At 41.9% G+C, this 14,579-nt stretch overlaps 2 protein-coding genes across 4 annotated transcripts; one reads left to right on the top strand and one right to left on the bottom strand.

Annotated features, from left to right (window-relative positions):
* Nucleotides 1-6,490: 6,490 nt before the first annotated feature.
* Nucleotides 6,491-10,818, top strand: LOC143375787 (transmembrane protein 164). 2 transcript variants are annotated; one of them, XM_076825256.1, is made up of 6 exons: nucleotides 6,491-6,687; nucleotides 6,917-7,245; nucleotides 7,330-7,446; nucleotides 7,520-7,598; nucleotides 7,675-7,775; nucleotides 7,853-10,818. In XM_076825256.1, the coding sequence occupies exons 2-6, from the start codon at nucleotides 6,928-6,930 to the stop codon at nucleotides 8,075-8,077; spliced, it is 840 nt and encodes a 279-aa protein (XP_076681371.1). In that variant the 5' UTR covers nucleotides 6,491-6,687; nucleotides 6,917-6,927; the 3' UTR covers nucleotides 8,078-10,818. The 2 variants fall into 2 exon arrangements, with proteins under 2 accessions (XP_076681371.1, XP_076681372.1); XM_076825257.1 differs by having other exon boundaries at nucleotides 6,491-6,691.
* Nucleotides 10,794-14,500, bottom strand: Fsn (F-box synaptic protein). 2 transcript variants are annotated; one of them, XM_076825263.1, is made up of 4 exons: nucleotides 14,057-14,498; nucleotides 13,537-13,810; nucleotides 13,347-13,437; nucleotides 10,794-13,187 (listed from the first exon to the last, which is right to left on the bottom strand). In XM_076825263.1, the coding sequence occupies exons 1-4, from the start codon at nucleotides 14,359-14,361 to the stop codon at nucleotides 13,093-13,095; spliced, it is 765 nt and encodes a 254-aa protein (XP_076681378.1). In that variant the 5' UTR covers nucleotides 14,362-14,498; the 3' UTR covers nucleotides 10,794-13,092. The 2 variants fall into 2 exon arrangements, with proteins under 2 accessions (XP_076681378.1, XP_076681379.1); XM_076825264.1 differs by lacking the exon at nucleotides 13,347-13,437 and having other exon boundaries at nucleotides 14,057-14,500.
* Between the last annotated feature and the right edge of the window lie 79 nt (nucleotides 14,501-14,579).

The raw sequence follows: 14,579 nt of genomic DNA, 5'->3' as shown, positions 1-14,579 counted from the left end.
CGTGCGACCGAGCTCGATTATTTTCAACCCGGAAAGAGCGGGCCTTTAGAATACCATGGCGTCTCGTCAGCCGCGGCTGGTATCTCTTATGCATCTGCCTGCGTTCATAGAGGGGTATCTGCGAGGCCTATCGATGAGTATCGAGCTCGATGTGGACCCATGAATCCGAATCGATTCGACTCTTATAAGGCACGAGGTGATCTGAGGCAACAGATGCACCTGGGCTCGGTATTTTTGGGAGTAAGAAGAAGTTGGGCTAAATTTTCGCGTAGGAGTGTGGATCTGTGTTATACAATCGTCCTTAGCAGCCGAATACTTAATTGCTACCCAGCTAACTGTTTCCTAAGCGATTTCTTTTCTACAAAATATGCAGACCTCCTTCACCCGTCCCGTTGCGAATAGATTGCCAGAAGATTTTATATAAATCTTCCAAGCCGATATGCTTGATTTGCATGCCATCACACATGGCGATTTCAGATTAGTCCACGGTGCGATATGCTGCCGTTCCTAATACGGCTTAGAAAAACACCGAGTACCGATATAAATAGTGTAACTACAAGATCTGTGGGTGCAGACACCCAACAAACTGTCAGTTACTGAGGCGGCAACGCAGTCGGACAGATCTGCGGACACCTATGTAAGGGCAATCGGACGCTGTTAACGATTCCAACTAGTTCTCCATTAAAGATATCTCTGTCCGACGAGGGATAAAGAAATCTCATAGAATTTCATGAGCGTGGCGTTGAAATCTTAATTTTTATTACACGCCAGGTGTCGAGATACCGAAGAACACTGGCGGTGAACAATAATTTATTTGTATAACCTCTAAATATGTAAACCAACAGCAGCTAGACGTGACTACACCATACTAAACAGTCCGGATGTTCAAGTTGGAAAAGGGAAGCTGCGAATAATCATGGCAAATATCTCGTCGTAGCCGAGTCTGACACGTTACATTTCACAAGCGGATATTTCGGAAGTAGCCTTCGCCCGTTCAGCGCCAGGAACAGGCAACCAGCGAGTCTCGTTGCGACCGGTTGACCCGCGAGATACGCCTTAAGCCATATACGGTTGGACACGGTGGCGCTAATAGGAAGTGTATCCTTGCCGGGTGATCCGTTCTCGGCCTCCGGAGGTGATCCCGCAGAAAAAATCCCGCCATCTAGGGGAGTCCTAAGGACCGCGGCAGCCGGTCCCCCACCGTACCTGCGGCGGGGATCACAGTGTCCTCCACGCCGGCTGAAAGAAACGCGGGCGATTCTTAAAATTAGTCACGCGGTCAACACCGCGCGAAGGACGGCTTCGATGACTCGTCCACTGAGCTGACGTTGGCCCGCATCAAATCATGCACCCGGGAAGCTGACATGGTGCTCTTTTTATTTTTCGTCGCGTTGTCCGCTCGTGGGACATTTACCGATGGCCTGTCGACAGTGGCGCTGAGGGAACACGAGCTGGTGTTGCATTTCCCAAACCTAACCGAAATATAACCTAGTTTGGATGATAAACAGAATATAAATTGGATTTTACGAGCGAACGATCTCGAATGCAATGGAATTATAATTATGCTTTTACCAATATATCTGTGTCTATTCGGTTCCCAACATAGATGTCACGCAAGAAGTATGTTTGTTACATTAAATCTCGCATCAGAGCCTCGAAAGCAAAGCAGGCAAGAAAGCCAGTGCGCTCATTACGCGCTGCGCCAAGTTGCATGTTCCTGGTCTACTTAAGTATCCCTTACAGACGCGCAAAAACGCCGCGAATCCCCGAACACGGACACCAAGAGGATATCCCTGAGTGGCGCGTTCAAATCAAGAGATCATTTGGAGCCACGCGCGAGCACCGCGCAAAAAACGCGCGCATCGTTCCATCAGATCTGGCGAAATCGTCTCAGGAAACCTCTTCGCAGCTGTGGTATCCTACGTGGGATCTTCTTAGGAAGTGCCTCGCGGAGGGGTAGGGGGGCATGGAGGGAGGCCCTCGGTGGTTTTTCTTTCGCCTAACGATCGCGATCGTCCGTGGAAAAAGGACGAGAAAAAACGGGGCTGGCACTGGTTTCTTGCGATCGGTGCCCTTCAATTACCCGAGTGTATTTTAAGAAACCGCCGCCTCCCTTTTCCCAGAGCGTGACTTTTCGCATTCCCCGCTGGATTAATGGATACACGAGGCTACCTTCGCGGCTCGTACCGTTAAATCGAAATAAAAGGTGCAATCCGGGGAGGGAGAGGACGTTCGTCAGGACGGAGAAGCGATAATTGGCGGCCGCTTTAAGTCTCGTGGCGAGCCGAGTGCCATTATAGCAGCGAGCCCTCGTGCTCTGCGACAAATGAGGCGAAACGCGGTTAAGCTTGGCGGTGGGTTTCCATTTGCGCGAGAGCTGTGCGAATTCGGATGCCTCCTCGGACGTAACTGGGCTGGGTCTGAGGAAACAGCTACATCGTACAGTGAAAATCAGTAGCCAGTCACTTCATCGGAATCTAATGGTCGTTATCTTCGTTGCCACTGTTCCTAACACCAAGGGATACGCCTGTAGCTACGCAACACTAGCGACTCTCGCCGCTCCATCTAAACGCAAATGAAATGATCATGAGCAGCAAGCTGCCGCTTTGTCTGCTGCTCGTCAGAGCCTTGCAAACTCTAACAACTCGTCTGCATTTAACGGTGCTCAGCTTTCGGAACGGGAAGCAATTTCCCGTAACCCTGATCACCCACGGCAACTCTGCCACCCAACTCTCACAGTATTTGCATCATGAGAACTCCCCTATCCCCGTCCATCTGCACCCAGCACCGAGGCGACATTCTATGCTGGAAGACAATTTCCTTTGATCCAATTCCGCCTGTGCCCGTGTTCCCTCCTCCTCCTACCCTCTCCTCCCCCTCCAGATGGTCGGCCAGCTAGGTTTCATAATCGATCTAACTCGGAGGATCTACGGTGGTGCACGCCGCGCGGCACGATGTGTCTATAAACTATGTTAAACGTGTAAGCTCGGCAAGAGCCGCTCTCACTTTTTCACCGGCGGCGGCTGGATCGGCCTCTATTTACCCGTCGTTCTTTCCAGAGCATGGCTCCAGGTACGACGAGGCAGGAGGAAGGAAGGCAGAGAACCAGCGAGGCAGGAGGCAGCCTAGGCGTGAGTCATCGTGAGACAAGATCTCGAGTAAGGAGGCGGCCTTGGTGTCGCGAAACTGTCCGTAATATCGGTACGGGCCCATGGATCGCTCGCTTCGATCGTCGTCATGCCGCTGCAATAACGCCGCCCTGCCTCCTGCGCCCCACAACCTCCTGGTGGGAGTCGCGAGAAAACCAACTGGCGAAATGAGCCATTTCGCTGGGGGACGGACGATGAACAGCGTGCTCGAAAAGTCGCGCGGGATGTGGCTGCTTGTTAGATTCTTTGGAATCTTTATGAGAGTACTCATACAGAGAGATAAGACCGCGGAAAGTGTAAACAGGCAAGCATTTACCCATATGGGCGCACGTGTCTAGACTTGCAATTAGTGTTGGGTATAGTTCCCCCTCCTACCATCCTTTATTGGACAAAGAAGGGTTTAATGTATTCCATAGTATGTAGTTTTGTACTTTCCCACAGGGTATCACAGTGATCGGAACTAGAAACATGCCTCGTTTAGGTTAGTCCGTATAGTTCTCGGCAAAGCTACGTAAAAGTGTGATAGGATTCCTTTGAGCGTTATGGGATATGCAATGCGGACAGTCACGAGTTGGAGAGAAAGGCAGTTTCAATTTTCTTGCTCGTCAAAGTGAGGAACAGGGCACGTGGATTGCGACAAAAAGGTGAGAATGTACGCGAGCAGCGTTGGTCCGCGAAATTTCGGCATGTGACAACGGACCAGGCATACCGAAACAGGGAGAGATAGATTTCTGTATTACTGCGGACAAAACGTCCCGCCTACGTGCTCTGGCATACGAATGCCTGTTTGTTAGGAATCTTCCAGGGTGCAGTAACGCGAGAAGGCTCACTTAATACATCATGATCGACGAAACTAACCTGAATTTTCAGTTTCTTTTATGGCAAATGCTGAATATCTGCGAAAGACACTGCCTTCGATACTTAAACCGTACCATTGCCCCCTGAAGAGGAGTCCATTAAATGTCCCCGGGCACAGTTAAACCGTTTCCCTAAACTCGTAATCCTTGGAACAGTCGAAGGGGTATTACAAATTGCATGGGCGCAACGAACAATTCATTTCGCTTCGGTTGGTAGCGTTCGGGATGGCTTCCGTCGTTGGAAACTCAGCGTGCCACCGTCTCCCTTGTCAGATGGGACAATCTTGAGCTATGGGACGTGTCGGGCCCATCAACGGTGTGCGCGTGCACGCATTCGAATTGTCACTTTCTAGCTAGACCGGTGTCTAACTCGGGAGAGACGGCCTTGCGAAAGGCAAATCGCACGCAGACAACCGGATACGCACTCGTAGGTACTGTGGGCAGCCTTGTCGCGACGTTCATGTCGGAAAACACCTGCGTTTCAGCGGCCCAGAGCAGGAGACAATCCTTTACGTCGGCGACCTTCCGCGAAGCGTTGCGAAACTGAGCTGCCAGCAAGATGCATAAGATGCCTGGTCGATTCCATTTGCTCCCCAGCGAATGCTCTTTGTGCATTGTCGCGACAGATGATAGAAAACATTTGTTACCGGCAGCCAGAACGTTCACTATGCGGTAGTCATCGGTGGAGGATATACGGCTTGGTGCAACAATGTGGTTGCGTGTTGCTGTAACACGGTGGGACGTTTACTCCTGATATTTTAATGAGATAGAGTGCTTCCTGTCCAATGCTTTGGTGGCGGTCCTTGGGTATTCTTAATACTAGAAATCGACTAGATGATAGAATGCACCAACTAATCAGATTCTTCTTTTACCCTGCGTGGGCGTATTTTTAGTGCTTCCTTTGAAAGCCGCTAGAGGCTCAACATTCTTAGTAAATACAAAAGTTTAATTAATGCATGAAATGTAGCTGCCCCACGGCTTTCGATCAAGTAGAAATGGCCCGGCCTAGAAAAGTTTTCAAAGTATCCAGCGGTTTTCATCTTCTGTCGAGAGTTTATGGTGGATTCACATCAGGGTGCATTCTATCACCTAGTGTTTCTTGCCTCGAAGTTCAACACCACCCGTTGCGCGCGGTGATCCTAAAAACACGACGCCGCGCGAATAACGAGGAAAGAAGGGAGGTAGGAAAAAGTGGTCGTTGCCAAAAAAGACGCAATGTCGTCGATACAAATGACCGAGCGAGGAAATGAGACGTTCTGGATGGGCTCATTATCGATTCGGCATCCAAATTGCTCAATTCGCAGATGTTGGCCCTGGGACCTACATAGGTTTTTGCAGACCGTAAAATTTAACAAGGTAACACAGCAAAGAAATGTCAGTTTCTGGATTATGTAGGGCAGAATATGTTCTAAACTTAAGTAGAAAAATGCGATAAGCTCAATCTACGGAATGGGTGAATTTGATAGTGCTCGCCATCTATCGGAATATGACCAAAAGTGGCGCTCTGTTTTAATCGCTGTCCGCTAGATGGTAGGCGACATCATATCCATGTGGCCTGTGCATTCTGTGTTACCCCAGGATAAAATTTTCAAAAAGATATTCAAATACCGTCACTTTTAGTCACTTCCCGATAGATGGTGATATTATATTTTCTTTTACTCCACAGAAACATTTGTACGTAACGGCATCGACGAATAGTATAGGAGACCCTTACCATTTTAATGTCACATGCAACGTTACCGGGAAAATCTCGAAATAGATTGCAACGCTACGCGTCGTAGGAATTACAATTCAACGCGGGTAAAATTAGATCCTTCAAAAATCGAGGAAGAGAAAGAAAGTTCACAGTCCACTTACGGCCTAGTCGAGAGGTCCAGGTCGAACCAAATTTACTTTGAATAACATTTTGGTTTAGTCTGAACGAATTTCACATGAAAAATTTAAAATAAATGTAGCTCGAACTTCTACGAGCGTGTGCATTCATTTACCAAGAAATACATGTGCATGCTGACAGTGTTTGCTTCCGCGTGGGGTATCACGTGTGGAACAAAATTGATTCCTCTTGTTAAAACAAGTAGAAATTATAGAAAAAAACTTTTTCATACAAAGTTTAGTTTTCAAGATAACCCAGTTTAAAAATACGCCGAGAACGCATGCCCCTCACTAACAAAGTGCTCACACACTTCTACGATTCTGTTCTTGACCTCGGGAGTGCAAACATTGGCAGTAAGAATATTACGACAACACAGATAAATTCTCCCAAATTATTTATTTTAACGCAACGACCGAAACCCTTAAGTAGAAAACTTCCCTTATAACACGTTTTAAGAAAACGCGCCACGCGGGCATGCTTACGATTGGGTATCCTATTTTTATTAATCCGTCAGCGAGTGTTACAGCTGCGAGTGTTGGTAGCCACCGAGTGGTGGCGTACATTTGAACATCCTAACCTAGCCTGCCCTTAAGATGCACCGTATTAACCATAAAACGGTTCTATAGAATAACTGTAGCCTATGTTAGTATAACGAATGCTGACGAATGCACAGTACATACAAAGTACATACAAAGTACAATGCTAGTTTACACTTAACGTGGTTTAATATACAGTGCATGTCAACTCAGGGTGTTTTTCGTTCTAGATTACTCTTTCCCTCAACCTTGTCACAAAATTAAAGAGAAACGTATGTATGTAGTATTTTACGGTCCTCCGTTTCAAATCATACATCCATCCAAATGAATTGATAATTTCCATATGGCACTTCATTGTGGCAAGATATTAAAATCAACAATGCTTCTTTACAATGCACTACATTAGTTTCTGGCATTCAATGCAAAAACATTAGACCATCAGAAATGTTCATTCTTGCACTCAGTTTGTAATATTTTGCTTTATTGAATTTGTACCGGCAGAACACTGAAAGATGTTCGAGTGGGCGTACGATGGTGTTAACAGTTCTATACCACGTAACGTAGGCCCAGAATGCGCCTATTACTTGAGCATGAAGCGAAGGATAATAGAAACATCATTAGTATCTATATTTATATTAGGATGCCTTGTTTGGGGCTACAAACGAATTAGTTTGCCAGCTCGCGTGTCATATATGAACCATGATCGAGTTGGCAGAAGAGTATTGTTGATTATTATGTCCCTAGTATTGGGGATGGAAATTGGTTTTAAATTCACCAGTAGGACAGTTGTATATTTATTAAATCCTTGTCATATAACAACAGCGATTCAGGTAAAATCGACGAAACTTGTTTAAATGGAGGGTACACGCTCTCGTGTATCGTTACTTACAACCAGTGCTTTTTCTGTAACACAGCTGTATTTACTAGGAGCAAATCCTAGTCCGACAGTCACAGCTATTTTCAGGATACATTTAAACTTTTTGAACGGACCAGTTTTAGCATTCTTGTTCCCAGAGACGGAATCTCGGAAAGTAAATTCACAATTTCTGACGAATAACGAACTATCACCATAGTTCCAATTCACATTTGCACGAATTCTTCCAGATATTTGCAGACAAAGCATTGTATTACATTCAGCATGGCTTGATGGTAGTAATACCGTATTACTTACTGAGAGTTGGGGGTAGTTATTTGCTATTTACTTTGCATAATGTTTAAATCTCTTTGATTCATTAATACATTATAATCTTGACCTATAGGTGTATACAATGTCGAGCCTCTATCAGATATGAGTTGGTCCATTTTGAGTTATGGACTAAATTTAGTGTATCACTTTTGGATCTTACAAGCTATTGCTTTGGTATGTCGGTGGTTTAGCTTATATCTACACGTTTTGATTATTATTTAAATCTAACGTGACGATATTTTACTTTCTAGCCCATACAAGTGAATCTTAGTCACATGTTATGCGCAGCTGTTCTCGATCCATTTGAAGGACCAAATTATCGACTATGGGTACTACTTCACCAAGCTATATTATGCCCTCTACTGAGCAAGCTATTTTGCTATGCGTCCGATTTCTTTCTAACAAAATTCCCGCCGACCAGAGTGAAATCTTCGCTCGATTGTGTACTTCCGAAAAAAAAACAAGTACGAAAATAGTAAAAAATTCCACGAAGATAAATGTACCTCAGGGAATGGACATATGTACACGTGTGAATTAGTCCAATACCTTATACCACATGCCAACGTTATCCCTATGATCACTGCTGCAATTAAGTGAGTACTAGATAGTTAAAGAAAACAGACGAGTTTACATGCTAATAACTAAGTAAAAACACAAGCCATTTTGTGTTTGTAAGTGCACCCCTTACTAAGCAGGTTTACTGTCTAAGAATTCTAGGCCCTTTATTCAGACGGATACGTTTGTTTTGCACTGTAGTGTGCAGATTGCAGTGTAGTACATTTTCCCGCTTTCAGTTTTAACATTGCAAGATCCGGACGGTCTTGCAAAATTGATTCGTAATGAATCTGTGCATAAATCGATATATACGGGTTAGTTCCGTACCTGAAACCCCTATTTTCTAATAATGCAGCACGATGGCGACTTTCTTTTGCATGATATTTCTATGTTCTAATCATGACGGAACTACTACCTCGCTTGTTTTTGAAAAAATTATTTTACGCGTGCCATAGCCCGGTTACCCGAAACGTACCGCATCGCAGTCTTTCGAATATCGCTTCAAAGTCGCGTTTTTAAATATCTGAGACACATGCCTAGATTGATTAAAGCTTCTTTTATAAAATAAATGTCAATTTGACAGTGACCATTTGGCAAGAAGTCTTATAGCGAATTCGGTAACTCGCACTGACTCTGCACCGGTGCCAAAAAATGACTTGGATTGGTTGATTCTTATAGAGCTATCTTCCTTTCTACCAGAAACAACCAATCCAAGTCATTTTCTGGCACCAGTGCAGCGTCAGTGCGAGGTATCGAATTCGCTATTATTTTATACAGAAGGCTTCGAACAATCCGGTCATATTTTTGCGAATTTTTTAAAACGGGACCTCCAAGCGATATTTGAAAAACAAAATCCCCACATCGGCTGGAAAACGCGATCAATTTGGCGTGAAATGATCCGCATCCATAATTGTAGTATTAATTATAGTAATCCCTCGTTATATGCAACCATTTTTCCTCGTGTGCATGCAAACCATCAGGCCCGAGGGACCTCTTGTCCACGTGTAGGTGGCGCGTCAGTAGCAATTAGGCCGAGGGTTCTCATTATTCTATTTCACTCACTCAGTGTCAGTGAATCCCATTCACTGCCCTTCTTCGAGTAAGTATCCAATGAAATGTAGAATAATTAGCAGGACCAGCGTGCATGCATTCGGGACTTAATGGATTTGAATGTGTAAGAGCATTAAAGTATGGTAGACAGTCGTTTTTTTATTCTGATTTATTTAAGTGACAGTAAAGTCGCTCTGAATCTTATTACGCTGCGACTAATGGTAAACTCTGCCACGAAAATAATGTGCAGAGTACCTGCTGTAGTTAAGAGAGAAATACATTCAGTCAAATTAGGAACTTTGTGATTTCTTTCTCAGTTATGAAGAAATAGCTTTATTGTGATATTTTAACCATATTCTTAGTTTACGTATTCTCAAATGATTTATTTATTACTATAATATTCCCGATGACGAGGTCTTCAAACGTTGCTGCCCAGAACAAAGGGAAGAATTATAATTATACAGAGAATACATTGTACTTATCAAGATAATTGTTAAGGATGAATGAATAATTGACTTTAGACTTTTATCAAATCTCATGTGGAAATGATTGGGTTTTAATTGTGTGCACTTTTTACACAATTAACTTTTATATCCTTTCGTTTACAAAATGCAGAAATGCAGGCTATTATAAGGCAATAAAAATTACTCAAATTAGCGGAAAGTAGAGAAATAATTGAAAATAACGAACGCGAGAAAGGATATACGAACAATGTTTGCGTTCATAATCCGACGTCGTCGATGTCGAGTCTGTAATTATTGTAAAAAATCGTAAAAAAACCGATTCCAAAACTCCAATTCGATGTCATCGATATAATACGAAAACATGATCTTTCATTACACTGATTGTGTTTCGTAGTACGTTTCGTACATATAACAGTGCTACAAGAACTTATTGATATGATACATGGAGGCATGCATACTATCTGAGGGAATCTTATCACGAATGTGCCATTATGTCATATAAGGTGCTCAGACCCACTGTGCCATAGTGGACTTAATAAATCAGTGCTAACAGCAATGGGTCAAGTCTGATTTAACTTAACTTTATGAAAATTATAATGTATTCAGAATTACATCAACATGTTCCTCTCAATCTCTATTAAACAGATACTGTTATACAAAGAAAGTTACTTTGGGAACAGACTGATAAAGGTACCTACATAAATCGTGAAACCATTTCGTGCCCTTAACTTTAATTACTCCTCGAATTAATTCACTTAACAATTGACTGCAACAGAACGAGTTACACTGATGAAATTTTGAATTTTTAATATGTGTATCCGACTCAAACACTACTAGTGTACACATTAGTAATGAAGGATTGTGTCCTGTTTGTTTAAAAAGATGTATAACAAATTGCTACTATATTTTTGTAAGCTATCATGATGCTAGCGACCATGTACAAATTTTTGAATAGATTAATGGGATCTGTTTGGGAGAAAGGGAATGTGATAGGGGAATGGTTTGTACAGGATATTTACGTGCGAATGTCGGAAATAAACGAGAAATTCTTGACACACTATATGTCTCGACTCTCGCGAATTACTTTCTCTTGGACGGTATGCAACAATACAAACATTAAGGCATTAAAATAAAATAATTTATTTACAGAGCGTTGTACATTTCTTTCTTTAAAATTATCGTACTCCTGATATACGTGCGAGTATACCGGTGTTCCAAACTTAATTTAGTATCCCGACTAAGTCGCTGTCCCTCTAAACATTTGTACAGAATAGTTTCACGGGCATTACATGATTATCTGTATGCAACGTGATCGACGCGTATATTTACAAAATATTATGCATTCCATTGGTGGGCTCAAATTCGTTACATCTACGTTTACACGTGCAACGGGCTGACGTTGATTAATATTCGTAATACTTAACGCTATCGTGTATCGTAGCCACATTGAGATTACATGGAAAGAACCGTGTATAAGGCACCACTATACTCCACGTGTAATCACGGTAGTTCGTACTCGAAATAAGTTACAGTACACCATTTTGATTCTGTGAAAGTTTTCACAGAAAACTGACTCGTGCTTTATTTTTTCGTCCATCGAAAAAGGTATAAATTCTAAAATCAGTCCGCGACCTCTACTATTTTCTATTCGTACAGATGAAACTATTGGGCATATATGAAATAAGATTTATTTCGCCTTGTACAGTTTTATGATCATTATGTACACGATTCTGTACAAAAGTTTAGCCAAAGAAAAATACTAATCTCACGAACGCTACGCATAACGAACACAACGACGATAAATATTTACAATGCAACGTGACTCTGCTTATGCATATCCCTAGATCGAATAACGCTGGTCGCCGCGCAGACAATATTACTATGTAGTTACAACTATAGACTTTACGGAGCACAATGTACAATAATTCTCATGTGTGACCAATAAAAGACTTTCTTACACTAGACGCGTAAGTGAACTAAAAATTCGTTCGCGATAAATATGATATATTGTGCATTTATCACAATAGTGGTCACCAAACTTCACACAATGATACAGTTCTCAATACTTCACTCTCCATATAAACAAAATCTCACACGGACAGCTGTATCACAAACTAGCACATGAACAAAATAAATAAATAAAAAGAACGTCCTTCTAGCATAAGAATAAAGTTAGTACAATCGTGATATTGTGTAGATGAATTTCACAGGTACCAGTTTTATTCCTAGCACTATCTGCTGCAAGTACAATTAATTCTACTTAAAGGAACACGAATAACTGTAATAATTATTATAGAAATCGACTGGATTTCACCTTGGTATTTTACAATTTGTAAGATTGCTTTGTACATTTGAAAATAAGGTAGCTATGAACACTGTAAATGGAACACCCTGTATACTATTTCGTGAAATATTCTCGATCTGTTCAATGATTCTGCTACTTGAGCCCTATTGTATGATATTAAGAAAATCTGTTCTTAACATTAGGGAATAGACATTAACTTGAAATGCGCGTAAATAAATATAATAAATTCGAGAAAAATCGTCCACTTCCTTTTAGAAGATCTAGATAAACATACAACTAATTGTAAGCAAACCTTCTACAGATATCATAGAAAAAATGATCATACTAATCAAATAGGATGAATCACAGTTACCCCCCGTCCTAGTTACCACAAAATTATGCAAGCAGCATAAGAATAGTACGAATAACGAGTTTAATACTAATGGCAGACTCGTTGATATTAAATCGTTTATAAACAAATTGGAATTGCCGACTCTTCGGAGTATAAGAGGAAAATACATACAAAGCATTCGAACATCAATACTGTACGGACGAATAAATAATAAGGAAACCTTTGCTTCTAGTTACGTGCACGTAAACTTAAAGGAACTCTATGTAACTTAGACAAGCATTTAAATGAAGGTAACCAAACACGCGTCCGTTTGAAATACGCGCGATTATTTTGCGAAGGAACTCTCTTTTTTTTTTGCAAAATTATCTAACGTAAATTTTTTATATGAACGCTCAACCTTTTTATATGGAGGTATTTTCAATCGCGGGTTTGAAACGAAAAGTTTCATTATCAAATATATGGACCTTATTGACACTGGCTATTAGCAGACATATAATTTCAAGTGAAGTTTATTAATGTTGATTGTTACGTAACTTACGACCGTTAGCACGGTAGAAAGCCCAATTATGGATTTGTCAGTTTAAATGGAATGCTAATACTATGTACAATATTATTGACTGACCGAACCGGCACAGATCTTTCGTAAAGAATATTAAACAGTTCATTAGTGTGCTAGTTCCACTTCGTAGTAGACGTTTGGATATGACACAAAGAATTCTGTATCAAGATCTCATTGTACAGCCATAAATAAGCCTCGAAAGATATGTTCCTACTAGAAGTAATGTGTTAGCCATCTAGAGGTGGTCCTAAGTACACCATAGATACCTCGGTATTCCCATATACAGCAGAAACGGATGGATATAATCTTTTGTCTGGCAACCCTACATATTTAATTTCTTTCATTAACATTGCTAAAGCATTGGATCTCAAACATACACAATGTTTAATGTTTGGAAAGAAGAAAGGAAGATGAAGCTATATTTCGAGAAAGGTTACTGCTAGTTCTTAATAAAATATACTAAGTATTTGAAATACGATACCTCTAAATGCAACTCCCAAAAATTCGTAATTTTTTTCAAAAGATAACGTGTTATCATCACAATCTAATATTACTCTAATTCTTTCCCCAACCTGTTAATTATAAAATCACACGCCTTAGGGTATATTCGATAAGTGTCGAGGCATTTCGTCCGGCTATATTGTAGATGATCATAAAACAGTACATCATACCTGGTATTTGGGGGCATTATTAAGTAGCGGGTAATTCCCTTGCACGTCTCCGTTGTGTAACAAATGATTATCCACTAGATTCCATCCCCATGAATTCTCATCAGAACCCAGTAATGCTACATACCCGTGGCACAAAAGAGGTGCTTCTTTCGTAGCTATGCCTATGATTGCTACAGTGCCCAGAGGACCTTCCCAAATTACCTCCCAGGCATGACGACCATGTCGAAAACCAATTTTCCCTCTACCAGCATCTGTACTTTGCGCAACAGGGTTTCTGTAACACAGTCATTGGATACTGTAAGTACTTGTTTACTACTTTTACATAATTTCACTTACGTTACTAAGTTTGAAACAGTAGTTAAAGCGTGTTGTGAATCGTGTGGGAGACTATTAGCAAATGCCATGTAGTATACGATTGCGTAGTTTGTCCATGAAGGAATAGAGTGGATTTAATAGCGACTAAGCATTTAGAATGGAGCACAGGGGCACACAAAATGAATGACTGAATTTATGATTCTACCTGTGCAGGGTGAATCCGTTGGCTTTAATGTAAATGTTACGAGAGCAATCATTGGGGTTCCAGGCGTGATAAAATGCACGCAGCTTCGATTTATAAGTGGGAACCGACGACAATAAATCGGAGCTGAGTGCCTCTTGGGCCAACTTTCGGATGCAGTGCATCCTCCACGCATCATTATTTTCGTCATTTAGGAATCGGTTCCATCGTTTGCACACCAGCGAGCAATTTCTTAGCGTGTGCAGATCTAAATATGAGAAAATCACTTCTAAAACATGATCAGATGCTCGGAGTGCTATATCGTCCATTTTGCCGGCTCTGACCGAGTAAACGAGCAAAACATGTACACGCAGAAATGCCGCGCGGAGGTGGCATGCGTGTCTTATATCGAGCGTTAATGCTGGTTTCTATGCAAGCGATGCAACTAACAAGACGAAAATCCACGTTTTGGGGTGCTTCGAAGACTCGCCGCTAGAGAGCTTCGAATTGTAGGCTGATTCTCGCGCGCGTGCAGTAGGTCGCGCAA

This window comes from Andrena cerasifolii, chromosome 13 (genome assembly GCF_050908995.1).
Source record: "Andrena cerasifolii isolate SP2316 chromosome 13, iyAndCera1_principal, whole genome shotgun sequence".
In the NCBI taxonomy this organism is placed as follows: Eukaryota; Metazoa; Arthropoda; class Insecta; order Hymenoptera; family Andrenidae; genus Andrena; species Andrena cerasifolii.
This window is presented reverse-complemented; position numbering and strand designations above follow the sequence as displayed.